At 42.1% G+C, this 27,078-nt stretch overlaps 1 protein-coding gene across 3 annotated transcripts in view; it reads right to left on the reverse strand.

Annotated features, from left to right (window-relative positions):
* Positions 1 to 435: 435 nt before the first annotated feature.
* The window catches only part of FERMT1 (FERM domain containing kindlin 1), a 36,393-nt gene continuing 9,750 nt past the window's right edge, over positions 436 to 27,078 (reverse strand). For all 3 annotated transcript variants that reach the window (XM_045445266.1, XM_045445269.1, XM_045445267.1), the window contains 11 exons: positions 26,124 to 26,337; positions 24,307 to 24,409; positions 19,231 to 19,338; positions 18,666 to 18,797; positions 17,120 to 17,169; positions 8,986 to 9,110; positions 7,924 to 8,030; positions 6,512 to 6,733; positions 5,763 to 5,887; positions 4,357 to 4,498; positions 436 to 2,686 (listed from right to left, as the gene is read on the reverse strand). In XM_045445266.1, the coding sequence (XP_045301222.1) occupies positions 2,513 to 2,686; positions 4,357 to 4,498; positions 5,763 to 5,887; positions 6,512 to 6,733; positions 7,924 to 8,030; positions 8,986 to 9,110; positions 17,120 to 17,169; positions 18,666 to 18,797; positions 19,231 to 19,338; positions 24,307 to 24,409; positions 26,124 to 26,337 (1,502 nt within the window). In that variant the 3' untranslated portion in view covers positions 436 to 2,512. The remainder of the gene's footprint in view (positions 2,687 to 4,356; positions 4,499 to 5,762; positions 5,888 to 6,511; positions 6,734 to 7,923; positions 8,031 to 8,985; positions 9,111 to 17,119; positions 17,170 to 18,665; positions 18,798 to 19,230; positions 19,339 to 24,306; positions 24,410 to 26,123; positions 26,338 to 27,078) is intronic.

The raw sequence follows: 27,078 nt of genomic DNA on the forward strand, positions 1-27,078 counted from the left end.
CTTTGTGAAATGAGAAGGCAAGCCATTCCTGCCCCACAATGGGTTGACGTGAGAACTGTATGAAGGGACATCTATAAGCTGCACATTACTACCTGTTATGGACCATCTACAGCTAAATCAAATCCAAATGTTTTGGACATTCATCCATCAAGTCAGAGGCCCTCTGATGCTCCTTCACCTTTGGGTTTTTCTTTGCTCTCTCATGCTTTTTGTAAAATGTAGATGTGGAAAAAAGAGCTTATGATGTCAGGAAATCTAGGGACCTTCAATGGGAAAGGAGTTAAAGCCAACAGGTAAGGAATGAGCTCGAATCTTGGAACCGTGCGGAAAAGTACGCATTAAACTTGAAAGTTGCATTCCTTTCTCAGGGGGTAGAAAATATTCACCTGTTTAGAGACAGCAGACTGGAGAGGACACAACCAGATGATACTCAAATCCAGATAAAGCTTTTAATTAAAAAAATTCATAAAAATAGTAAAAAATGCAGATTTCCCCATCTAGTATAGATAAGAAAGTGAAGGGAGGCTGAAAGACACGTTAATTTAAAATTTCATCATAGGAAGTCAGATGACCTTTTGCACCCAGTGTAAAAAGAGTCCTTACATTGCTCCTGGGAATAGCAGCATTTAGGCTTTGGTGGTCACACTTGGGATGTGGTCGTATAGTCATGGAAGAAGTGTTCCCTGGAAAGTTTGGTGAAGACCAGTCACCTCCTTTGAGTGTTTTCATAGAAATGTCAGGCAACCATGGAAAGCCAAGGAAGAGACTTATACTGAAGGTCCAGCTCTGGTTAAGTTACATAGAGCTGTGCTTCGCAGCAGACAGGTGACATGTGGCCTCAAGCAGCATTATTTTAATGCTTAGACCTGACTTAGGTTCTAAAATAATAGAGCCTAAGACTATATAGAAATGACCAACACCACGTAAAACAGTATGCTCAGCACTAGTTTCTATAGAAGACATTTCAAGCAAAGTTCTTTATGATGTGGACCAGACTTTCCAAGTGCCTAAGCCACTTCCTAGATTTAAGCTGGGCCTTGGACGTTCGGCTGGTGCCTGGGGAGTTTTCGTGAACATTGACCTCTAAAGGAGGGGCTGAAAGAGGACTTTCAAGCAACAGCTTCCAGCTCAGAGCCTGGGGTTCCCTAGACAGGGCTGTCTTAATGTGGCTCCTGGAGCAGTGGAGATCTCTCTTCTCAAATGTCTTAGTTGGAAAATAAAGCACAGTGGATCTTAAAAGAATTTCAAAATGGAAATGGACCCTCTGCTTTACCCTGGCAAGCCAAGTCCTTTCTGTGACAGGAGAACATTTATAAAAACATAATTAAATGCTATCTGATATTACCCACTACCCCTGATACTGCTTATTTCCTTCTCAAAACCCATTCCTCCCAAAGCTGACAAACCAAAACAGAAAATGACAATTGAGGGCAGTTATTAATTGGCTCACACTCATGTCTGGAGGTAGAGATGACAAGAGCAAAAAGAAAAAAAAAAGGTCTATTATCAGCTCCTAATTTACCAAATGTAGATGGAAGCCAGTGAGGAAGCCATCAACCCCTGAACTTGGTGGTCTTGGAGAAGAGGTTTGTCCTTCTCTCCATGACCAGCTGGGACGGAGACCCCATTGTAAGCCTGGATGCAGGGAGGTGGTTTTTATGAACAGAGAGAACTAGACCCATCTTCCTGAGCCCCAGCTCAGAGTAGAAGCAGTTGAGACATGCAGCTGGGTTGAGGAATGGATTTCCCTGTTCCTCTATGTCACCTGTGTCATCAGGAAGGACTTAAAGGTGGCCGAGGAATGGAAAAGGAGCTGCAGGTGGCAGCAGTAACCTGAGGGGACCGATGTCCAAGACCAGATGGGTCAGCAGTCACCTCTGCAGAAGTCACTGTGAACTGATGACACTGCAGGCCACTGCTCTGACCCCTTGTCACCAACTAGTACCAGGTACCCCCACCTCTCCCCTCCCCTCCCCCAGACCTTGACCTATAAGGGAAAAAGTGTGAGTGTGGACTCCCTCTGCCATTTTCACAATATGGGAACTAAAAGCAGTTCTGTTAAGGAAAGACAGATTTCTTTTCGTACCTGAGTTAGGGAATAAGGTAGATCCTTGGCTACATGTGGCTTTTAACCTTTCTGTCTTTCCGCTGACTTAGCAACGGAGCAGAAAGGCACACTGGTGACTTCTAGCCATACACTTGCAGGTTCTGGAAGTCACAGAACTGTAGCTACGTACTGGGATATAGTAGTATTAGCCTGTCTTCTACCTACCCATTTTACAGAAAAGGCAACTGAGGCCTCCTCTGTTACTGGTAGGACAGGGCAAAGAAAGGAAAGGGATATGCTAGGCAGTGTGTTTGAAATGAGGCAAGGATCCTCATCTGAGTGACCAGCGGTAAGTATATGGTTGTCTGTCAGTCTGGACTCTACACATTGGGTGAGCCAAGGATCCCATCTGTCCAGGGAGGACCATCCTTGGCTCACTGTCTGTGTAGGCAGATCTGTTTTGCTTCAGTCCTGACCACCAGTCAACTTGTGGAACAGGTCCTCATCAAGTGTCTCATTCTGGTCCTTGGACCGGGTGGACAGGAAAATGTAGCCACCGATGTATTCATGCACAATCTTGCAATCCGCACTCAGGCAGGTGAACGCAATGGAGACATTCTGGTCAAATTCGATTGCCACCTGGAAGAGGAAGACACAGGTAAGCTTAAACTCTGACAAGGAAAATGAAGAAAAAAACGCCTTGTGATGGTGTCAGAGCTGAGGACTGCCTAGGTGGCTTACAGATAACTCCCCCTGCTTGGGATTTCTCTCCCTCTCTCTCCCCAGAACCCCACAGACAAAAAACAAAACAAAACCCTCCAAAACAACTCCAAAAACAATCACCACTTCCATTAGACGCTTACAGCAAACTTGTCTTTGCTCTCTTTGCGCCCTCTTGTGGTGTCAACTTTGCTACACATTTGGGAAAACATTCTAACTCCCAATACACATAGATACTTTCTGTCACTCTTGTTTAGATGTTAAGAACTTCCTAAGCACTCCATCTGTCCAGGGGCAGGGTACTTTGCAGACTTTTTGGTGGAGAATAAAAGGCTTCCCTGAATTTTCCTGCACCCAACAGCCCTGCACCCCTTCCCAGCTGAAAGTCACAAACTCTAAATCAGAAGAAACATTCTTCACTGGTTCTCAAACCTTGGTTGCCCAAGTGGACTTTTGAAAATTACTGATGCCAGGCTCCCACTCCCAGAGACTGGGATTTGATTGGTCTAGGATGTGGCCCGGGCAGTGGTGTTTTCAAGTTCCCCAGGTGATCCTAATACTCAACCAGGATTTAGAGCCACTGTCTTAGAGGCCACCTAATCTCAGACTTTTATTCTACAAATGAGTGCCTCCACTGAAAGGAATCCATGGTTCTTTAAAAAAAAGTGTGAGTTTGGGGTGCTTGGGTGGCTCAGTTGGTTGAGCATCTAATTTCGGCTCAGGTCATGATCTCACGGCACTGGGCTCTGTGCTGGCAGCTCAGAGCCTGGAGCCTACCTCTGATTCTGTGTCTCCCTCTCTCTCTGTCCCTCCTCTGCTTGTGCTCTGTCTCCCAAAAATAAACATTAAAAAAATTTAAAATACAGTGTATGTCTCTTATCATCCCTCTAGGTAGATGGCTTTCTACTGGAAAAATGAGAAAACAAAGGAGAAAAGATTCTTTATCAATATCAGAATGTGTTAAATCATCTGGATGCTAAGGTGCCTCTGACTTGATCTACAATTTCCCAGCTTATAGCTTTGGCTTGAACTTAGCTCCTGGGGTGCCATTAACGGGAGGCAGACGGTTTGGGGTCCCCTTAACTCAAGAGGCAAAGCTTTTCTCAGTCATCCCTGCTCACATCACTTGCTTCTCTAGTAGTTTTTAGTTTTTGGGACTGGAATGCTCTCCAGGTGGGCAGTTGAGCCTCTGAGTCCTCAACTAGTTGGACTTCTTGGCAGCCCATTAGATGAGGCCTTTTTGGATTCATTTTGGGTGACAGTTCTCAGGTAGTTTCCACTAAGTAATTCCGTCTAAGTCTTACATAATCCTATGCTGAGTTGAAGGAAACTAATCAAATTGCTCAGCAATTTTAGAGTCTGTATGGCAAGTCCATATGGAGACTAAGCCAACCCATGGTGTTAATTCAAAACCATTCGGCCTGTACTTGTTAGGAAACTGCCCAGAATTGCATGTGATTATTTTAGCAGACAATGGCCATACGCCTGTGGTTTCTGAGTTCTAAATGTATGAACAGAGTACTGTACAATTCCGATGGAACACACACATATAGGCTCAACGCTGAATGTACCAAAAACTTTCACTGTACCTGCCGGATTTCCCAGTTTACATTCCACTGCTTCATATTTGTGAATCTCCATGTTGTAATTGGAATCCCAGTGGTTGCATCGATTCTAATCAACCTATTATAGGAAACTCCCAGAATATCATCTTTCTTGCTTCCTTTAAATCTAAAAAAAATCAATATGAATTAAAAGAAGCAATTGCTTCCTGTAATATGATTTTCATTCATATACAACTTCTTAAAGAGAATATGAACTTTTTTTTTTTTTTTTCAATGTTTTTTATTTATTTTTGGGACAGAGAGAGACAGAGCATGAATGGGGGAGGGGCAGAGAGAGCGGGAGACACAGAATCGGAAACAGGCTCCAGGCTCCGAGCCATCAGCCCAGAGCCCGACGCGGGGCTCGAACTCACGGACCGCGAGATCGTGACCTGGCTGAAGTCGGACGCTTAACCGACTGCGCCACCCAGGCGCCCCAGAAGAAGGGTGTTTTTATTGTGATATGAAGAACATATGAAGAATGGAGAGAATTAATAAGGCTGCCCTGTACATATCATTTACATAAAACTGACACCATGGGAAAGCAAAGTAAGAAAGGGTCAAGTCAATTAATTTAAAATTGCCAACTGTGTATGCCGTTCTAGGCACAAGGAATATAGTAGTGATCTCAGTAGATAGAAAATGTCTATCTTCATGGAGCTTGTATTCTAGTGGGGGGACAGGGTCATGAGTAAGTGAAATATATATGGCAGATAAGATCATAAAGGAAAATAAAACACAGAATGGGGACGGGGAATACTGGCAAATGGGGTGGTTACAGTTTTACAACTGTAGGCTGTAGTGAGAGAGGCCACTTGATTAAAGATGCTGGTGAGGGACTGTGCTGTGTGGGTATCTGGGGAAAGAGTATTGTAGGCAGAGGGCATAGCCAGTGCAAGGCTGCAGCATTTTATGTACGTATGTATGTATGTATTTGTGTGCGTGTGTGTGTGTGTGTGTGTGCTCAAAGACCTGTCACAAGAGGCTGGCGTGGCTGGGCACAGTGAAGGAGGAGCAGAGGTGTGAAATTCTGGAGCTAAGGTCTTGTAGGACCATTGTAAGGATTTGGCTTATACACTGAGTGAGCTAGAAGGCCTTCAGATGGTTCTGGGCAGAGGCTGCCATGGTTTGACTCAGATCTTAAACAGATCACTCAGGCTGCCAACTTGAAAACTTAGGGAACAAGGGGAGAAGCAGGGAGCCCAGGTAGGTCTGTGAAGAGAAGGTATAGCAGATTGTTATGGGCAGCCAGTGTGTTTGGGCCATTTGTGAAAGGACAATATTCTAAAATAAAAAGAGTTCTATGTTCTAGACTGAGAAGAAACTGGGATCCAAGAAAGGCACTCAGAAACACATAGAGAGCAAGAGAGGCAAGTGAACATTGTAATCACCTGACAAGGTAGTAGGTGAGGCCGAATTCAGGTAGAGATTGCCATGCCTGGATGAACCGCAGCTTGGCTTCGACCAGGGGCATCTGAGCCACATTCTGGTGGGCTTCTAGAATCCGGGCTGCCAGCTAAGCAGAAGTGGTAGACATCAAAATGTCCTTAGCATACAGTGACTATTCTATAATTGTCCCTTTGGCTCAGATCCCCAGTCAGAAAAATAAATGCAAGGCCCAACTGTAGCTCTACAAAGAGAATTCATTTTCATTCATTCATTCACCCATTCATTCATTCTCGCTTCCTCTCTCTCCTTCTGAAACAAAACATGTAAATCACTGGGGAGAAGAAGGAACAAGATCAACCAACACATAAACTTGTAAGGTTCATGGAGATGGAGAGTTCTGGGTCCCTCTTTCTAGGGTCTATATAGTGTCCACGGACAATGGTTCCACTTACATCAGTCTATTTGCGTAACTTTTTAACCCCTTCTGATGGAAGCACAATGTAAAGTTTTAATTTGTGGGGACTAAATAATTTTAATTAAATCTGGGAACATTACCATGTTTAGGTAGCCGTAGTCAGCGCTAACAAAATGAACAATAATCTCTTAACATGGTCTAATACGGAGTCCAAAGTCAAATATCCCCATGAGCTGATTTTTTCATGATGATGGCCTCAATCATTTTAATTCCTCATTTTACTTCAGAAAATACAGAATTTACTGCAAACAATCACTCAAACAAGATTAGCAGTACCTGCTTGGACTTGTGTTTTTTCGCACACCGAGGCGACACAAAACATTCCGGGTTTATGTCCATGGTTTCGATATTGGAAGCCACCTGAGATGCTGAGTTCCGATTTTTCATCCTCAAAAATGAAAGGATGTTGAGAACCTCTGGCTGGTAGGAACTGTCTGCCATGGTTTTGCCCTTTGATGCCAAGATGCAGGCAGCCATCCATTGGGCATACTGATTCTCCTGCAGCAAACATCAGAGGGCTGAGACACAAATTCAAGTACAGAGCCACCCTGCTGGGAACAGAGCAGGAGGTGGGCTCTTATCTCGACAATATACAAAACTGTCACCTATCAAGCAAGGAAAGATGTGAAGTGGCACATGTTCTGAGTGGCTGTCAATCACCTAATTTAACACCCAACAAAAGCTTTTGAGTCCCATGTTGAGTTTCTCTATGCTAAAGGGCTAGAGAATAGGAATGTCAGCTGTGATAAATTCCATGCAGAGAACTTTGCATTTAAAGATAAACCAAGGACACAGGAGCTCCATGGAGCACAGACAGATGAAAACCCAAGCTACCCGACAGACTTGCTTGATGTATATTTCCATTTTCATATCATGTCTGATCTCTATGACAGAAGGACATGAGGAAAAAAATCATTAACTGATTTCCCATATAATGTCTACCCTGGCCTATTCTTACTAAAGATTTGAATCCCATAGTAGGAATCAGGTCCACTGATGGGCTCTGAACCAGTCAGTGGCGGCCTCTATTGTTCTTTAATGTGTGTGCTCATTTTTCACCTCAGGGAACCAAGTGGAGTGGTCTCAGGAGCTGAGGGGATGCGGATGAACGGTCGAATTCTTCAGAGCAACAGTAAGTATGGTATGCTGAATTACTGACCTCAATCTTCACCCTCCTGGTATCCACACCTTTTGCCATGTAATTTTACGATCTGTCTCATTGGAGCCAGGGTGTAATTTCCCACCTCTTGACTTTGAGCCTCACCATGGACTAAACATTAGCTGATGGAACGTAGGTGGAAATAACAGTGTACTCACTTAAAGCTCAAGTTTTAGGAGGTCTGCCACGTTTGTAGTTCCTCTCTTGCACTTCCGCCATCACTATGAGCAGAGCCTCCCCAGGCAGCTGGGTACCCAGAATACAGTGCGCTTACCTCCAGTAAGGAGCCAAGCCTAGCCAGACCTGTGGCCGGAAGCAGATCTGTTCAGCTGACACAAGGCTGGATCATCCAAGCCCATAGATGTTTCAGAGACCACGGTTTACTGGTATGTGTCATTTGATTTTGTGGTTGTTTGTTACAAAGTAATAGCTGACTGATGAGTGTTCTGATTTGAGAAAGCATCTCAGCTGGTTTGTCCTTAGGTTTAATAAAGGTGAAGGGAGTTAGCATTTTTGTGGTTTTACTCACATGATCACATCTGAGATACACTTCATTCATACCATCAGCAACAGGGATTAGTAACTTGATTCCAAATTTTCTCCCTGCTACATTTACATCTGGCACAACTTCACAGCCTGAATGATAAAAGGAAGGGACAAAACTGAGTTCTGAGAAATCTGTTATATCAATATCAGATGTGCATCTAAAAGAAACACTTTGAACGTAAGCCCTTCAGATTTGGTTCTCTTTTGAAAAACTGAGGAGCAAGCAGACAACATTAATTAAAGGATAACTAAATAAGACTCATGAATAACTAACATGGATTAACAAAAACTATTTTCTATTTATCATTAAAAATTTTTTTTTTTAACGTTTATTTATTTTTGAGACAGAGAGAGACAAAGCATGAACGGGGGAGGGTCAGAGAGAGGGAGACACAGAATCTGAAACAGGTTCCAGGCTCTGAGCCGTCAGCACAGAGCCTGATGCGGGGCTCGAACTCACGGACTGCGAGATCATGACCTGGGCCAAAGTCGGCCGCTTAACCGACTGAGCCACCCAGGCACCCCTCTTATCATTTTAAACATGTCATCAACTGAATTCATTTTCCAGGTTGATTTGGCTATTCTGCCTCATAGTAGCACTGAGTGATGAATATAAACTTTTAAAATACATCAGGGCAGAGGGAGTTTTCTCACTGTCACCATATAATAAGGAAATTGAGTGCACTGGTTAAGTATTTTCAGTTAATGGAGTTACCAGTACACTCACAGCCACTTTCAGAAATTGGTACAGAAACTGAAGCGACACTGAATTAAACAGAACCATCCTGGAATTTAGAAAGTTTTCGGGATCCTACAAGGCCTCATGTACTACACTGATGACAGCAATTACCACCACTTCATAGGCTTGGCCACACTGGGGAAGAAAGGACAGCAGAATGCTGCAGACAGGCTGCTGTGTGGAAACCAGTGAGATAGAGCGGTTCCTCTGGAAGTCAACCCTGCTTCACTGGGTAGGAACCTTGGCTTTCATATGCATGCTAGCTGGGTCATGACAAGCCCATACCTTCATGTAGGACTCTCTTACCTCTCAGATTTAGTTTTTCTACTGGTTCTCCTTGTTCAAGCTCCTTATTTTTAAAGTAGGCTATAGATGTGTCTTTAAAGATGAACCAATATTGTTTGAAAGCTTTCAGTATTAGCTTCTTGGGCCTGCAAATTAAAGTACAATTAGCCTTTTAACAACCACCTAGAAACACAGGGACACATTGCAAATTTTAAGTGGATCAAGATGCTCTAGAAACCCGTTCATATCACATACTCTTTATTTCTGAAAGTACTTTTCAAATTGCTAACTCATTTCTAAAAAGTAAAAATGGGTTTTTTTAAAAAAAAAATTTTTTTTTTCAACGTTTATTTATTTTTGGGACAGAGAGAGACAGAGCATGAACAGGGGAGGGGCAGAGAGAGAGGGAGACACAGAATCAGAAACAGGCTCCAGGCTCTGAGCCATCAGCCCAGAGCCCGACGCGGGGCTCGAACTCACGGACCGCGAGATCGTGACCTGGCTGAAGTCGGACGCTTAACCGACTGCGCCACCCAGGCGCCCCAAAAATGGGGTTTTTAATATGATATGTAGAAAATGCAGAATCTCAGGAGTTAGACCATTCTGGCTCTGCTGGTGCCTAATGTGTGACCCTGGGAAAGACACTTCATCTGCCTGGGCCACGTGCACTGCCTCTGTGTGACTGCCCTGTGAGCCTCCAACTCACAGGGCTTCTGTGAGGATAGAAAGAGGTAATCTCTGAAAGTGCTTATCACAGGACCTGGCATGACTGAAGTGCTCAATAAACTATTACTGTTATTTGAGAAACATCCATGAATCTGGGGACACCTGTAGTTTAAGTATACTTCTTGTATCTGAAAAAGCTGTCCATATGGACAACACAGTTTTCAAGTTACAGGACTAAAAATTAGATCTAAAAGTAAGCAACGTTTTCCGTGGTTTCCTCTTGATCCTTAAGAGAAACCCCCCAGAGAATTCCCACCGAGTCATGGAAATCACAAAAACCCTACAGCTAATCTGTATAGATTCTGCTGTTATTAAAAAATGTTTTGGGGGAAGATCTCCAAAAGTGATATCTGTGGGGGCCGGAACATTTTGTACTCTGGGCTGGACAAGGTTGGTGGTGCCAATAGCAGGTCTCAATTGGGTCACTGAAAATAGAAAACATGAGAGAGAGCTGGGAAGTGGGAAAGGGGGTACAGCTAGTCAGAAAAAAGATAACATGGGCTGTCCATGGTTCTGTGGAGCAGTCCCGGCCGTGGGGGTGAATCTCATGCTAGAGCAGTGGATTTCTGCATTCAAGAATGAGAGGAAGAGAGGAAACCTTGTGTTAACCCCACTCATACATCATTTGGGGCAAGACTTTTAACATGTCAACCATCGTCTTTCCTTAGCTAAAAATGTGTTACACTTCACACAAAGATAAGAGAGAAGATGTTCATTAAAAAGCCAGTGTATAACACAGAAAGTATAAAATAAAATGGAAAAACATTATATGCAGGTAACATTTCCAAGATTTAGAAAGCCATTGCATCAAAATAATATTTGTTATGTTGAAAGCTGTAGTTACGATAATTCTAAGGAACGCATTTGAAGGTTATTTGTCCAAGAATCAGAATCTCCAAAATTAATAGTATTTTCAAAATAGAATCAGAAGACAAGCCTTTACACAAAAGATAGTAAGGTCTCAGTTACGTCCTAGGCATTTAAATATTTTTTTTTTTTTTTTTTTTTGGGGACAGAGAGAGACAGAGCATGAACGGGGGAGGGGCAGAGAGAGAGGGAGACACAGAATCTGAAACAGGCTCCAGGCTCTGAGCCATCAGCCCAGAGCCTGACGCGGGGCTCGAACTCCCGGACCGCGAGATCGTGACCTGGCTGAAGTCGGACGCTTAACCGACCGCGCCACCCAGGCGCCCCGGCATTTAAATATTTCTATTCATAATTAAGAATGAAACTCTGCTGCTCCATTTTAACTGGACTTTAAGAGGATCAAAAGATTCCCACTGCTATCGTCTTCCAGTTTGGTTCGTCTTCCAGGGCACTTCCATTAACTCCCAAAGCTAATGATTATTGCTCCTATTCCATGTTCCAGAGGCTGGAGCAGGACCGTGTAGGGGAAGAAGTGGAGAAGGTGGCTGCATGGGGCATGATAAACACAAGCATTGAGGCAGTCTTCTGAATCTTCATGGAGCCCATAGGGTCAAGAGGGAAATGCACATATCAATGAATAAAATATGCTACGTCATGGAACAAGGTTGTGCAGTGTGGTGAGTTACAGAGGACACAGCGTTTAAATATAAAATAAAGGATGGGTAAGAATTTGATTGGAGAAAAGGGAAGAGAAATTTCAGAAGGTAGCAACAGCACATGCAAAGTGCAGAGGTGAGTCAGAGCTGGGCACCTTGTAAGCAAGAGCTGGGTCAATATTACCCATGTATATTATGTAAATATAATACCCTTCGCTTAACATATTTACAATTGTTAATTTGTAGTATTTGTAACATACATGATAAAACCTTTACAAATATATTAATTAAAAATGAATATGAAGAACTCAGTTTGTTTTAAAAAGGGAGGTTGTTACTCAGTTACATAAATCCCAGTTGAGGAAGTACATTATTGGCCATGCTTACTCTAAATCACAATGTTCATTGTATAGTGCCATCTACCTAGTTTTGAAGGTTTTTGTTGAAACAAAGCTATGGAGTTCCATCTTCCCTCATGTCAATCACTCACTTATGCAGATTAATCAGAATATGTTGCATTTTTATATTTTTAATAAGTGGGTTTAAAACACACTATAACTTCGGTCCACCTCGGTGGCTCAGTTGGTTGAGCATCCGACTCTTGATTTCGGCTCAGGTCATGGTCTCACAGTTTGTGGGATGGAGCCCTGCGTTGGGCTCTGTACTGACAGTGTGGAGCCAGCTTGGGACTCACTCTCTCTCTCTCTCTCTCTCTCTCTCAATCTCTGTCCCTACCCTGCTTGTGTGTGCTCTCTTTCTTAAACTTAAAAAAAAAAAAAAATACTGGAACTTCATTTGGATGGTGTTTAATGCAGACAAATTCTGTTTCCAAGTTTTAAAGGTGTGCAGATAATATTATTTTTTAAACTTTGAAAGTCTAATTGGCTTTATTAAGTGATTCATAAATTGGGCATCATCCCATCTAGCAAGTGGAGGAGAGCTCTAAGGTATGGTACAAAATGGAGGATTGTTACAGGAAGGAAGTTGGGGTAGGAAAGTTATTAGCAAAAGAAAGGCCTGTTCTAGGCAAGGTCACCTTCCTGGTGCGGAAGGGCAGGAGGTCTTGTTAGGTGAATTAACCTCATCTTTTGGGAGATGGAAGGCCCATGTGACAGATGACTTCAGCGGTGCTGATTGGAAAATTTTCTACTGACCAGTTAAGACTAATTTCTGGGGAAGGTTGAAACTGCAATTAGGTATAAAGCCCCAGTTTGGTGAGGTGGTCTAAGCGATGCCATTTTGGGCCTGTGGTTTTCTTTTTAACAATTCCCCCCTTTTGATCAGACTGTCAGCTTAACTGAGAGATGTGATCAAATTTTAAGGCAAGGTAATACTGTTTTAATAGGCAGTATCATTACTGGCAACACTATGACCATGGAAATATTTGCAAATAATGCTCTCTTTATAGCACTAATCTCTTTCAAATACTGATTACGTTCTTACTCATTTCACAATCACCTTTTCCTTAAAGGAGAGGTTTCTTATTTTGAAAGCATCTGGAGGCTTATTAATGATGGCCAGTTGTCATCACAGGCCATAAATTTGGAACACCAGCTTTTAAAAAAACAAGAGTGTATCGGGGCACCTGGGTGGCTAAGTTGCTTAAGCATCCAACTTCAGCTCAGGTCATGATCTCGCGGTTCATGAGTTTGAGCCCCGTGTATGGCTCTGTGCTAATAGCTTGGAGCCTGGAGCCTGCTTTGGATTCTGTGTCTCCCTATTTCTCTGCCCCTCCCCTGCTAGCACTCTCTTTCTCTCTCTCAAAAAAATAAATTAAAAAAAAAAACAAAAACAAGAGTGCATAACTCCACTTAGAGATATTTTTCTATGTGATAACCAGTGTTTCTTCGTGGGACCAAAGGTTTTCATAGTCACTCTCTCTTTATGAAGTATTATAAAGATTCCTCTGTGTTTTTGGGGTCTTGTATTCCTCTCACTGATAATCTCCTATAGCACATTGTGTAAATCTGCCTGGGATGTTCTTTGCTATAGTAACTTGCCTACTTCCCTACAGTAACTTGTCTGTGAATGATGTAATGAATGAATTTTATGTGTGGCTTCTGTCTCTGTATCCTCTAGTGGAGCCATTTAATTGTTTCCAAAGTAGTCTCTCCAACACTGGTCACACCTTACAGTTTGGACATGAATCATTGTTTTTTATTAAATATGTAACTTACTAATAGAATTGTATCTTGTCTGGTTTATATTTAGGGGTTTGCATAAGGTAGAATCTTGAAAGGCTGGTTGGGCATAAAGTTCTAGACTGATTGCTACTTTCTCTTAGCACTTTCAAGATATTTCCCAATCAACGAAAAGTCTGCTACACACTCCGCTGTTTTTCTTGCTAGGAAATCTGCTTTTTTCTCTCTGATTTAAAGACTTTCCCTTATCAATGGCTGGCCTTAAGATGTGCATCTAGGGGCACCTGGGTGGCTCAGTCGGTTAAGCGTCCGACTTCAGCTCAGGTCATGATCTCACAGTCTGTGAGTTCGAGCCCGTGTCAGGCTCTGGGCTGACAGCTCGGAGCCTGGAGCCTGCTTCGGATTCTGTGTCTCCCTCTCTCTCTGCCCCTCCCCTGCTCATGCTCTGCCTCTCTCTGTCTCAAAAATAAATAAAAACATTAAAAAAAATATGTGCATCTATAGTGATTTATTTTGCTTGGGATTTACCATTCCTGAATTTAGGTATTTTTGTCTTTAACAATTCTGGAAAATTCTCAAGCGTTCTTTTTTGAATACTTGCTTCTCTTCCATATTTTCTTATAGAACTCCTAGTAGATATAAAATGAAAACTTCTCATTCTACTGATAACATTTCCCATTTCTACCTTTCTGTTTTCTCTCTTCAACTGTGTTTTTAAACGTGACATTCAGTGCACCTATTCTGTTTTAAATTTCAATGACTAAGTTTTTTGTTTCCAGATTTTCTATTTGGTTCCTTTTCAATATCGCCTCTTCTCTTTCATGGTGATTGTTACCTTTTAATTTCCTTAAGGATTCTAAACATACTCAGTTTATGTTTTTTTCAGATTGTTCTCTTACCTAAAATTATTGAAACTGCTAATCTTCTTGCTTGTTGGGTCTGCTATCTTTCCTTTATGGTAGTTCATGAACTTACATGGTTAGTTTTTATTGGGGGCTCATTTTTTAGAGGGTTATTATTTTCTCTATAAGGCCCATGCATGCTAGATTGTGGATATTTCCCTCCAGGTAGCAATTACATTTGCTAGGCCTTCACAGGTTTTGTGTCATGGGCCAGTTTCTGGGTTTTTTTTTTTTTTTTTTTTTCCCCAGAATTCTCCTATCATGTAAGACACTTAAATTTAGATCTACATCCTTGGGTGACACAGGATTTGGCTCCATTTTCTCCGGAGAGACTTTTCATTTCCCCACACGGAACCCCATGCAAGGATGAACTTACTGCTTCCTGGCTGGTGGACAGTCTCTCCCTGTTAAACACAGAAGGCAGCCCTTGTGAGTTTTTGTTTTTAGGCACGGGCTTTAGTCCTGTGCTTTAGGCCTTACAATAGGCCTAAAACTTCATCTCCTATCTGTGCCCAGGGACTAAAATCCCAGCCCTAGGCCATGATAATCTGTGCATCTGAGGCTTCATTTGTAGAATTAGGTTTCCTCTGTATTTCCTGCAAACTGGACTTTCCCAGTCTCACCTCAACGCTGTATTTACAATTCTTTTATTTTTCCTTTATCTAGCACTCTTAGGTATTTATGGCAAGACCGAGGTTTGCATTAGATTGGGTGAATTTAAATCAGTTGCTGGAAACTGAAATCCAGTGTTTATATAGTGGGTTCAACTGATTTTGTTTAGGGAAAAAAAAAAGGGCTTCACTGTTAAAGAAAAAGAAACATTAAAAATCAAAGGACTAGCTCCGTGCTTTTCTACTGATAAAGAAAGGAAGGCCAAGGAAACGAAGGGCCTTTATGGGTCACACACCCACCAGGAATAGAGCTCCATTCCTCTCTTCCTGTCTCTTTTTTTCTTTGCTTCCTTCTTCCTTATCTTCTTTCTTCTTTCTTTTTCTTTCTTTCTTTCTTTCTTTCTTTCTTTCTTTCTTTCTTTCTTTCTTTCTTTTCTTCCTTCTTTCTTTCTTTCTTTCTTTCTTTCTTTCTTTCTTTCTTCCATGAACTATATTTTGTCTATTAAATTCAACACCTTTGGTAGATATAGTGACCACCGTGAAACATGAAGACAATTTTGTGAGCCTGAGCAAAGCAATCACATTAAAGTGAAGTGGATATAGGGCTTAACTCTGGGATATCGTCTCCTTCACTGAAAACATCTATAGGAAGGGAACTGTGGTTATTTGGTTTGTCAAGAGCTGGATGTGCTCTATACAGAGAACATGGCAACCTACTGTCTCCATAGAATGATTGTTTAAAAATTACAAAGATGTATTTGTGGATTCAAATGATTACTTTTTTTTCTGTAGCTCTGGCTATAACAATATGTGTGGTTGCAACCATTTATGCCACAAAAGTTAAATTAATGATCCTACTGTTTGAGACCACATCCCATGAACACATTAAAAAAAAAAAAAAAAGCAACCTGTAGAAACCCAGTGACAAATATGGGTACCTTTGGATGCTTGTTTCTCATTTATACCTGATTCACTGTTCACTTTTCCAAGTCTTTTTGTGCATCGTGTATTACCAAAAGCAACTTGTGTTTCTTTTCGGGCCAACTGACCCAGTGAGGTGCCGGCTTGTTAAGAAAAGTCAACAAACCATAAAGTGACATGAATAACTGATAGAACTTCAAAGGGGTCTTATTCTTTTCATCTTAACACACTCTGGCACCGTCACAAATGTAGCAGTCCTTTCTTTCCACAAAATAAAAAAAATTCTCTGCCTTTTTAACAGTTTCAGATTGATCTGAGGTCACTGGGGAGTTTTTCAGAAACACCTTAACAGGCAGAGGTAGATAAACCTGGGAGATCACTGTGTGCAAGTCCAGCACCAACATTCTAGAGACAATTGATTTTTAAACCATGAAAGAACCTTCAAATGATGTCAAGTCCTGAGCCTCACAGATGACCATGACAGAAACTCCAGTCTAGTATATACGTTCACTAATTGCCAACACTGGCCATGTTTACACCACCATTTATTGAACATTAAAAATTTTTTTTAATGTTTATTTTTGAGAGAGAGAGAGAGGAAGACTGCAAGTGGGGGGTGGGGTGAGCAGAGAGAGAGGCAGAGACAGAATCTGAAGCAGGCTCCAGGCTCTGAGCTGTCAGCACAGAGCCTGATGGGCTGGAACTCACAAACCATGGGATCATGACCTGAGCCAAAGTTGGGACACTTAACCGACTGAGCCACCCAGGCACCCTCATTTACTGAACATTTAATGTGATCCAGGCACCATGCTCAACGCTTCATATATATTATTTCATTTAATTCCCCCCAATAAATCCAAGAGGAGGTATATCCGTATTTTATAGATTAGGAAACCGAGGCTCCAATACATGACAATGCCCTAGGTAACTCAGCTAGTGTGTGTTGTTGAGCTAGGATTCAGGCCATTGTCTATCTGATACCAAAGCCCATGCTCTTACCTTTGAACCATGAACCTGACTAATGAGGTTCAATTTAACATTAAAAAAAAAATAATAAAATAAATAAAGGGGCACCTGGGTGGCTCAGGCGGTTAGGCAGCCGACGTCAGCTCAGGTCATGATCTCATGGTTCATGGGTTCGAGCCCCGCGTTGGGCTCTGTGCTGACAGCTCAGAGCTTGGAGCCTGCTTCGGAATCTGTGACTCCCCCTCTCTCATACTCTGTCTCTGTCTCTCAAAAAATAAATAAACATTAAAAAAATGTAAATTCCTGGACTCTTTACCTGCAAGGCTTTGTTATGAGCAACCTCTTTCTCCTTCAAGGTGACTTACCTAAATAATTTGAGGTTATCTGCAAGTTGAGGGATATCAGTAATGTCCTCCTAAGGAAAAAGATAATATTTCATAAGCAGTAATTAGGTGGTGTTGATACTCTATACCTGCACTGTTGAGTACTATAGCCACTCATCACATGGAGTTACTAAAATCTGAATTAAAATTAAATAAAATGAGAAACTCAGTTCCTCAATCACACTAGCCACATTTCTAGCAGTTACCTCAGCGGCTGGGGAGTGGAGGAGGGCAGACAGTAGGATGGGGCATGTGCAGGGGCTTCTGGGTGGCTGACAAAGTTCTAGTTCTTGATTTGGGTGGTGATGTGGGTGATAATTTAATACAGATTTGTTAAGCTACAGGTTGCTTTTTGTTTTTTCACTTTTCTGTTTATATCATGTGTCATGCAAATGAAAAAAGGGGTTAAAAAAACTGACCAAACACTACCATTCAAGTTAAAAATCTGAGTTAGAAACTGCTACTTTTATGTACAAACAAAATATTGTACAAATTCTACCTCAGAGCGAGTAGCTCTCCTTACGTTTAGTTCACTGATTAACTTCTCAAAAGGAACCTGGTTCAAAGTTCATTCTGCAGTGTCTGTTGGTGCCTGCCTCCTCAGTGAAAAGCCTACTGTTTAGCATCGCATGAAAATATTGAGGGAAGGAGGAGGGAATTTCTCATTTATTCTGAGAATGGTCATCGTGTATCTAAGTTAGTGGAGGAAGTAGACAAAAGAGAGCTCCAATTTCATGGGCCTGTGTTTCCCATGAATGTGAGACAGGGCTCTGAATCTCTACAGAATCTTGGCATTTAGTTTGTACAGAATATTTGCGTTTGCGTGATACCAATTTCCCATTTGAAGGAAATTAATCATGAGGAAACATGAACCAAATAGCTAAGAACATATGACTCATTTTTATGTTACTATTTATATTCAGTTACAATGGATCCACTGTCTAATTCAATGTGAATTAAACTAATATTTACTCCTACCGTTTGAAGAAGTTAAAGGAAGGGCGGCATTCAGCGAATGAATCAGATAGGAGAGGCATTCTGATTATAAAGCTGCTTTTGGCCACATTTCATGGATAAGGATACGATAAAATAGTTGTACTACTATGTTTCACCGGAAGGTTTTGTTTATTTCCTGAAGTCAGTAGGTGTCACAAACTTTTTACAGTGTCCCAGAATAAAGGCCCTCACTGCGTCCACCTTGCCCAGGTGCAACGCATGATGACTAGGTAGATCATAGGCTTTGTATCTGTAAAGCATCTTCTTCATTCTCACAGCTAGCCATGCCATGGACTGGGCAGTTCTCTCTAGACCTGAGTGAAGGGACCGCTTTCATATTCTCGGCATGGAGCCTGCTTAAGATTCTCTTTCTCTCTCTCCCTCTGCCCTTCTCCCTTGCTCGCCATTTTTCTCTTAGTTCAAATTAAAAACAAAAAAACAAAAAAACAAAAAAACAAAAAAACAACTCATTTAACGTTTGTCAATCCATGAGAACACAGCCACAGTTCTGAGTTACCAGAAAAGTTCATACCAAGGTATTGTCCATTTTTCCACCTTCTAGGGTCACTTCCAAATTAGAAAGTGCTGCTTCTACTTCGTCGACCTCGGACTCATGTGTAAAGTCCTGTGTTTCAGCTGACAATGACAGTTTGCTAATGTGATACTACAATGCAAACAGAGGTTTTAGAAATGTTATAAACTCAAATAAACTCAAATAAATCCATTAGCCATTTCTTCTTTTTGAAGGCAATCCCCCCCACTCCCTCATAGTAACAAACATCTCCTGGAAGGAGATCTCTCTCCTATGAAGGGAAGATGACATTTTAATCTGAATTATTTTGAGATTTATATTTAGTTGTGTTCAAACTCGATTCTTCCCCACCACTGGTTGAACTTGTAGTGAGGATAAGAATTGCAAGACTAACACCTTATGTAAGATGGGCATGTGTGTGGGTTATGAGGCGTATTTTAAATTTAAATAGACTCCCCTCATTTTCAATTCTTTCTTCAAAGAAAAAAAACAGTATGAAGAAAACGAAACTTTAAGAAAACAAGTTCATTTTCTTCCAGAAAAAAACGTATTGAAGTTCTCATACCTGTAACGCTGCAAAGATCATCATTTCTTCTTCCGTGCAGTCAATTTCTTCTAAGAGAATGGCCCACCTGGCTTGTTCATAGAGTTGGTTTATTCGGACAGCATCATACTAAAGAAAGAAACAGGTAGGTGTGTGTGTTGGTGGAGGGCACGTATTTATATTCCTCAGTACAAAAATTCTGGAATAACGGAGGCCATTCCTTGTTAATCAGAAACAATAAACTTGCATTCAGATAAGTGAAGGAAATACCTCTCTCTCTCTTTCCACCACCCCAGTTCATTTTACTTCCGAACTTAGCACTTTCTCAAAATATTTTCCAGAGCATCTTCAAGGGGCCAAATAGACCCATCTCGATTCCGTTATTTCCCCCTCTCTTTCATCACCACTTCCACTGGAGGGAAAACCCATCACCACCATCCACCTACAGGACTCTCTTCATCTTGCAAAACTGCAGCTCTGTATCCATTGTACTCCCCACAGGGAGTATACAATTTACTATATCCTCTAAACAAAAGTTGAAGAAAGTATGGAGGAGGAACAGAAAGATAGAGCACCTAAACAGATTTATCAAAGGTTGGTTATCATTAGTTTATTTTTCCTTTTGCATTACCCTTATACACACTAGAAGAAAGGTGACAGGGGAGGTAAAAACCCATAGCAAGCCCAAACCGGCAACAGCATTGCTGTCGGTCCAGCAGGAAACGGGACCTGTCCACAGGCAAGCTCCTCCTCAACAGTGCTAACGCTGCTGGCCAGGCAAGACAAGTGAAAACCCAAAAGTGTGGTATCCCGGATGCTGGAACACTAAGAACCTTAAGAAAGTCTGTCTTTGCTTCCTGAACTTTGCCAGGTGTCATGGTACACCTCAGGAGCTAGCCCCAGTCTCCTCCCCCAACGAGCCCAAACAGAACACATGTGAGAATGTTCACAACAGTGTTATTCATGGCAACCCTGAGCTGGGAACGCTCCAGTGTCCCTCAGCTGGTGAACTGGTGAATGTCCCTCAACAAAATGTGGGTCACATGCATGACAGGAGGCCACTGAGCAGTAAGAGGGAGCACACTACTGATATGTAGTGGGGACCTCAGAAACATGGTGAGTCAAAGAGTTCAGATGCACAAGATTATATTCTGGAGGCTTCCATCTATGTGAAGCTTCCAGAAAAGGCAAACCTTGAGAGGGAAAGCAGACCAGTGGTGGGCTGGGAGCAGGGAATGACCACAAATGGGGTATAAGGAAACTTTTTTGGGTGATGCAAAACTTTTTTGGATTGTGGTGATGGTTGCACAACCACGTGAATGTACTAACAATCATTATATTAGAATTTTATGGCACTATACTGCAGTCAAGACACAACAACTAAAAAACACACACACACAACGCACACCAAAAACTAAACAATCTCTGCCCCTCCCCGCGCAAAGACCCCTGCTTAATTAACAGTCTAAAGACAAAAATCTAAAGAGTATGTGCAGCCACTAAAATTTGAATTGGATTGTCATATCATATCTGTCTGTCTGCCACTCAGTCAGTGTCTACAATCCTAATGCTGTAGGACTTTTAGTGAGAGTAAGTCAAATCACCTGATAAGGCTTTTCTCTCCAATGCAGTCAGTAAAGATTTAAAAAAATTAAAGCTTCCACACTTGAACAAACCTAATTTCCCCACCACTCCCTTGAAGCCAAGTAAAACAATTCCTTGAAAGAAAAAGTTACCTACATTTACAAATTGACATCAGGAGAACAGGATCTAGTAGAAGATGTTAGAAAGGACAGGATAAGCCTGGCTCCCACTGAGGAATACTGGATTTCTCTGTGGAGCCAGCAGAGCTCTGGATTTTCTTCTTTGGAGGCTTGTTCACGTTCCTCCCTGAGGCTCTGGAACATCACAAGGTCCCAGGTTTTATGGGTCACTTATTTATTTTTAATGTTTACTCTTAGAGAGAGAGAGAGAGAGAGAGAGGGAGAGAGAGAGGGAGAGAGAGAGAGAGAGAATGAATGAGGGAGGGAGGGGCAGACCAAGAGAAGGACACAGAATCTGAAGCAGGCTCCAGGCTCTAAGCTGTGAGCACAGAGCCCGATTAGGGGCACGAACGCACAAATTGTGAGATCAAGACTTGAGCCGAAGTCGGACACTTAACCGACTGAGCCACCCAGGCGCCCCTGCAGGTCACTTATTAACAGGCACCCTGACAGGTCTTTTTCTCTTTGAGAACTCAGTCAGTGGTTTTCCCAACTTAGAAACAAATGTTTCCCTTGGTGGGGATTGCAAATGTTTCCCTTGGTGGGGATTGGCTACTCTTGCCTTCTCCTTGGCCCTAGATTTCCTTTGTCTTCTGGTTTACTGAAAATAGAAACCCCAGACTGGAAGCTGTGGTTTCTACCACCTCCATTGCCTGAATCCCTGTTTCTCCCCCTCCAGTCAATTCAGTGAACCCCTCTCTCTTTCCACCCAAAACCAATACAAACAAATAACAAAACCTGCCTCCCACAGTTTCACTCTCTCAGGAAAGGGTTACTATTTAGATCTAATCACTCAGGATTCCCTATTAGCTGTGAGGCGACTTTCAGTGTCCTCTAGGATTCTCATTGAAACTGACATGCCTTTTCTCTACTGAACCTTTAAAAAAAAATACTGTGAATTATTGGAATTATAAAAGTTTTTTTAATCCACACATTTAAATGCAAAAATAATACACAATGAAGAAATTCATTTTGAATGAATCCTAAAGGGACAAAATAATGTACAATAAAAAGTTAAGTCTCCTTCCCTTCCTTTCCCCCCACAAATGGTAGTTTCTCTATAGACTGTTTTGTCCCTTGTTTTTTTTTTTTTTTCACTCGATAATATACCTTGAATATGTTCTACATCAAAAGAAACCTGATTCATTCTTCTTAGCTACAACACTGTATGGATGTATCATAAGGTCCTTAACCACTTCCCTGCTGACGGATGTTTAGGTAGTTTCCCATTTTCTTCCTCAAATTATGTAGCAAAGGCTGTTCTTGTGCAGACATGTTAATTCACATATTTGAGTATAACTGTGTATAAATACCAAGGAGTGGATTTGCCCGGTCAGAGCTATGTAGAATTGTAATTCTGATACATATTGTCAAACTGCCCTCCATAGGGATCAGATTAATTTGTACTTTGACCTACAAGCAGTGTACGAGAGAGCCGTTTTCCCAACACTCTTGCAAAGATAGTGCATGAAACTTTTTGATCTTTGTCAGTACAAGGCTAAAAGCCATTGTAGTTCCTTTTCTATGAACTGTGTGTTCCCATCCTTTGATCATTAGTCTACTGGGTTGTTGGTCCTTTTATTATTGATTTCTGGGGGCTCTCTATTAGGGGAATTAACCTTTTATCTGTATGTGTTGCCAAGACTTTTAAACTTTGTATATGTTTCTTGGCACGCATAAAACTTTCATTTTTTACGAATGTACCAATGTTTTCTTTTATGGATGGTGGGTTTTGTATTTTTAAAGTATATTATTTTTGAAATTTTGTATATTCTAATATTTTTGTATATCTGAGATTTCAATCAGTACCTGCTACCCCAGTGCTACAGCCTGCCTGCATCTCTCTTCTGAAAGCTGGAGAAGAGAAGCTCCCTGACCCTACTGCACAGTTTGGTTCCCGTGTGTAGGGTGCCTTGTCAGCTTTACAATGGTTTTCTGGGTGATGTCTTTGTTCTTCTAGAGTTGATTGTAGGTTTTATGAAAACATGAACCACATCTTAAATTTCTGTACCCCTCTACTCAGCACATAGTAAGAACCTTCAATTAGGTTATATTTATAGCATTCCCTACTTTAGAAGGGGGGAGAAGGGAACGCTAAAGAGGTTGGGGATCACTGTTCTTATGCCCCAAAGCTGTATCCCCAAAGCCTGAGTCTTCCTGTCACCTTTGGGTGGACAGCTTCTATTTGGCTGTTTGATTCGAATCAGTTTTGTTCATGAGCCATACAGAGAGAACTGCTTACCAGTTAAGCAAACATGACATTCACAGTGCCCTTGAAAAAAAATCAAAACAAAAAAATCCCTTCCCTTTTAGGAGAAGACGTAGGGTAGTTTCTCCTGAAGGTTTGGTTTTTTCAAAGAGCCAGAATTCGCTCTTTTGCCATGACTCAGTGGAAGTTATGCACTCTAGACACAAGCTAGGGCCATGGGCATTAAGTTGGATCTAAACCAAAGACTGAGCAGGAGCTCCACAGAAATGACAAGGAATAGGGCTTATTTTGAAGAAGATGCCAGTTAAGGAAGAAGTGGGAGCGGAGATGTGCCTTTGAAGACCAGACTTCAAATCAGGATCAAGGAGAAGACAGTGCCACGACAGGCAGAATCACCACCGTGCGCGAGAAAAGGGTCTACACAGAAGAGGTGGCCTGAGGCATCCTCCTCAAACAGGTGCCTGGCAATGAACGGGAAAGAGCAACAAGCATGAAACTAGGATAAAACCACCCTGTGCGCGTGGGGGCTGGTGACTCAGTTTACATTTTCTACATTTGGCCAGTTCAGTGCTGACTTACAGTGCCACAAAAGGGCCACGCAGGGGTGAGGAAGGGGCAGAAATTCAGAGGATTTACTTCACCGCTCAGTTGTCCTAGTAAACTTCAGGCGGCAGGTGTGCACGTAATGGGAGTTGGTAGCCAGCTGGGGTACAGACGGTCCCTCTTCCCTGCAGTGGGGAGTGTAGCGTGCACCATCATGGGGCTTGTTCATGAGAACCTGCTCTTAACCTTGGCTTCCTTCCTAAGCGTTAAGGATTCCGGCTCTGTGAGCCACTCTCCTCTTGTTCCTTTGTTTATGTAGATGGAAAGGGGCAGAGCACACTGTGCTGGGCGGGAAGACCCCCACAAACTCCTGCCAACTCAGGGGCAGCTGACCATACCTGCCAGAAAGTAAAAGACGAAAATCCAAAGACAGTATATATACATTGATCGTTCTAACCCTACATAGCGAAACAGAAGATTATACACATGAACCCTACTTCTGATAACTAAATGACTCAATTTTACACTTCCATGCGTTCACATTAAAGCAAAAGGAGAGACAGAAGAGAAAAAGTATCTTACTTTGGGATTCAAGTCAAAAAAAGTGTAGTATTTAAATCGTAACAGCAGCTGTTCATCCTCCTGGATGCCTTGTTCCATAAGGGAACGGGAGGAGTCCAGCCAACTAGAAAACAACAGGATGGGTTTTAAAAGTCAATCCATTTTACACACATATATTACAATATTACATAACATGTTTGTATACATACTTAAATTTATATACATGCATTTACATTTACATATACACATATATATAAATGTACACGTGTGTGTGTGTGTGTGTGTGTGTGCGTGCGTGTGTGTGTATTTCCTTGAACAAAGTCCAAGTAATATAACCAAAAACCTGTAAGGGAGAGGACTTGATAATAACTTGTATCTGCATTTCATTTTATAGCTTTTACAACTTTCTAAGTGCTTTCTGTATATATATTTTGTTTACACAGATACTTTAAAGTAACCCAGTGAAGGAGCCAAGGCAGTTCTTACTTTCTCAGTTTTATACGTGAGAAAATGGAGTCTTAGTGACATTAAGTGATATGTTCAAGGTCATGTGCCTTGTCGTGGAGCCAGAATGAAAATCTGTACCTGCTGACTTCCCACACAGCCTCTCCTCTACACCAGCTGGTCCGACTCAACACTGGGTCTATCTTATTGCCCAGAACTTTCTGTAACAATGGAACTATTCTATATTGCCCTGTCCAATAGAGTATCCACTAGTCACATGTGGCTACTGAAGATTTAAATGTGGCTCATGCCACGCTTTAATTTTAATTAAATTCAAATTTAAATGTAAATATCCACATGTGGCTAGTGACTCCTATACTAGGTGGTACAGTTCTAGAGTTGAAAAATAAGTACTGGGCAATGGTGAGGGGTGGAGAGGTGGAGATGAAAAGTTAACAGCAGAACGAGGCAGGGATGAGTGGCATCCAGTACCACAGAATGAAGATGGCTTGAAAGTCTATTATAACAGGCTTTCGGTGGGGGGCGGGGGGGACATAAGGATGACTGAGATGCAACGTCTGTCCTAAAGGAAGTGACAGTCCAGTGGGGGAGTGAGCATCATAAGGTAGGAAATGGTGGCATGGGAGTGAGTAAGTGTCAGAACAGGAGTGCAAAGAGGTGAACCCATCCAGAATGGTGTTTCTGAGTAGGAGACAGTATGTGGCTGGGTCGAGCAGGAAGAAGGAAAAGAATCTTGCAGCAGAGCAAAGGTAGTGATAGAAAGTGTGTGTGTGCACCGTAAGGGAAATGGGGTATGTGAGTGCACGGGATGGAGACATCTGCTGGGCCAGCTCTCATTGGGAGTAGAAGGCTGTGAACAAACTTGACTTTATGTGGTGAATAGTGGGGAGTGAAAGAAATGGTGGTTTGAGAAGTAGTCTGAGTGTATGTTCTGAGATGACTTCAAAGCTGAAGGACTCACTCATTCAAACACCTAACGGAAGATGTGCTGTTCCACAAAAGGCGATGAGGGCCAGGTGGGCCACCTTGGATCTCCCACTGCCCCATGGGACCAACCCACTTATACACTGCTCTACATCCCTTCAAAAACACTTTGCACATCCACAGGGATGGAGAAGTAGTATTCACATAGGGCAATCCATTGAGTTACCAGAACACATAAATGTTGCCATACTTCAAATGTTCTTGCAATGACCAAAGGTGGCATTTCTCCCTTCTGTAGCCAAAATCTGCGCTGATTTTTGCTAATAGTGTACAATCCCCAGGCATGCTAACTTAAAAATTAAACAATCCCCTCTCCCCCACCTCTGTGGCATCTCTCTTACTGTATCAACACCAGTTAACAGAGAAGGAAAACAGAGCCATGTCCTTACCCTGCGTTAAGCTTCGTTTTGTCAACCAGAGACCGAGGCTGGTACATATCAGCCAATGCTTCTGGTGATTGGGGGGGCTGGCTGAATGCGAGGATGCTGCAGTTTTGTTCGGTCAAAGGGCTGTCACTGAACCATGTCATGGTGGATGACGCCGGCGTTCCATTGATGGGATCATATGTGGGAGTCATGGTTCTACTATATAATCCAGGACTTACTGCAAGGCAGAGGCAAGCTTGTACTATGACATGAGATTCAGAGGGAGGAATCTTTGGGAAAATAAATACTAACACTGCTTATGCTAAAATGGATTTTGAATTTAATTGTTTGCACTATTTAAAGTAAGGAGATGAGTTATGACGGGGGAGGCGTTTTTTAGCTCCTGGGAAGACTGAGAACTCACAGGCCACAAAAGCTTCCAAAACCAACCCAGACAAATGCTGGGGACTCTCTCCTTCTCAATAATTCAAAATTCTATTTGGGGCACCTGAGTGGCTCAGTCGGTTAAGTGTCCGACTCTTGGTTTTGGCTCAAGTCAGAATCTCATGGTTTGTGAGTTCAAGTCCCACATCGGGCTCTCTGCTGGCAGTGCAGAGCCTGCTTGGGATTCTCTCTCTCTCTCTCTCTCTCTCTCTCTCTCTCTCTCTCCCTGTCTCTCTGCTCCTCCCATTTGTGTGCGCTCTCTTTCAAAATAAATAAATAAACTTAAAAAAAACCCCAAAATTCTATTTCAGCAGTAAGTTTTGGCACCATTAGAGAACAAAAGATCTCACAGAATGCATGTACAGACTATAGTTTTGGGCAAATCCTTTAAACAAATAATAGTACTTGCCAGTTTTAAGAACCTAGCTAGTTGATGGCTTATAAATCACATGGTTTGTGTAAGGAAAATGCAAATAATCCCTTTTACTCTTTGCATTGGGATATACTCTGTATGAAAACCTTTGATATTGTAAGC

Source organism: Leopardus geoffroyi, chromosome A3 (genome assembly GCF_018350155.1).
Source record: "Leopardus geoffroyi isolate Oge1 chromosome A3, O.geoffroyi_Oge1_pat1.0, whole genome shotgun sequence".
In the NCBI taxonomy this organism is placed as follows: Eukaryota; Metazoa; Chordata; class Mammalia; order Carnivora; family Felidae; genus Leopardus; species Leopardus geoffroyi.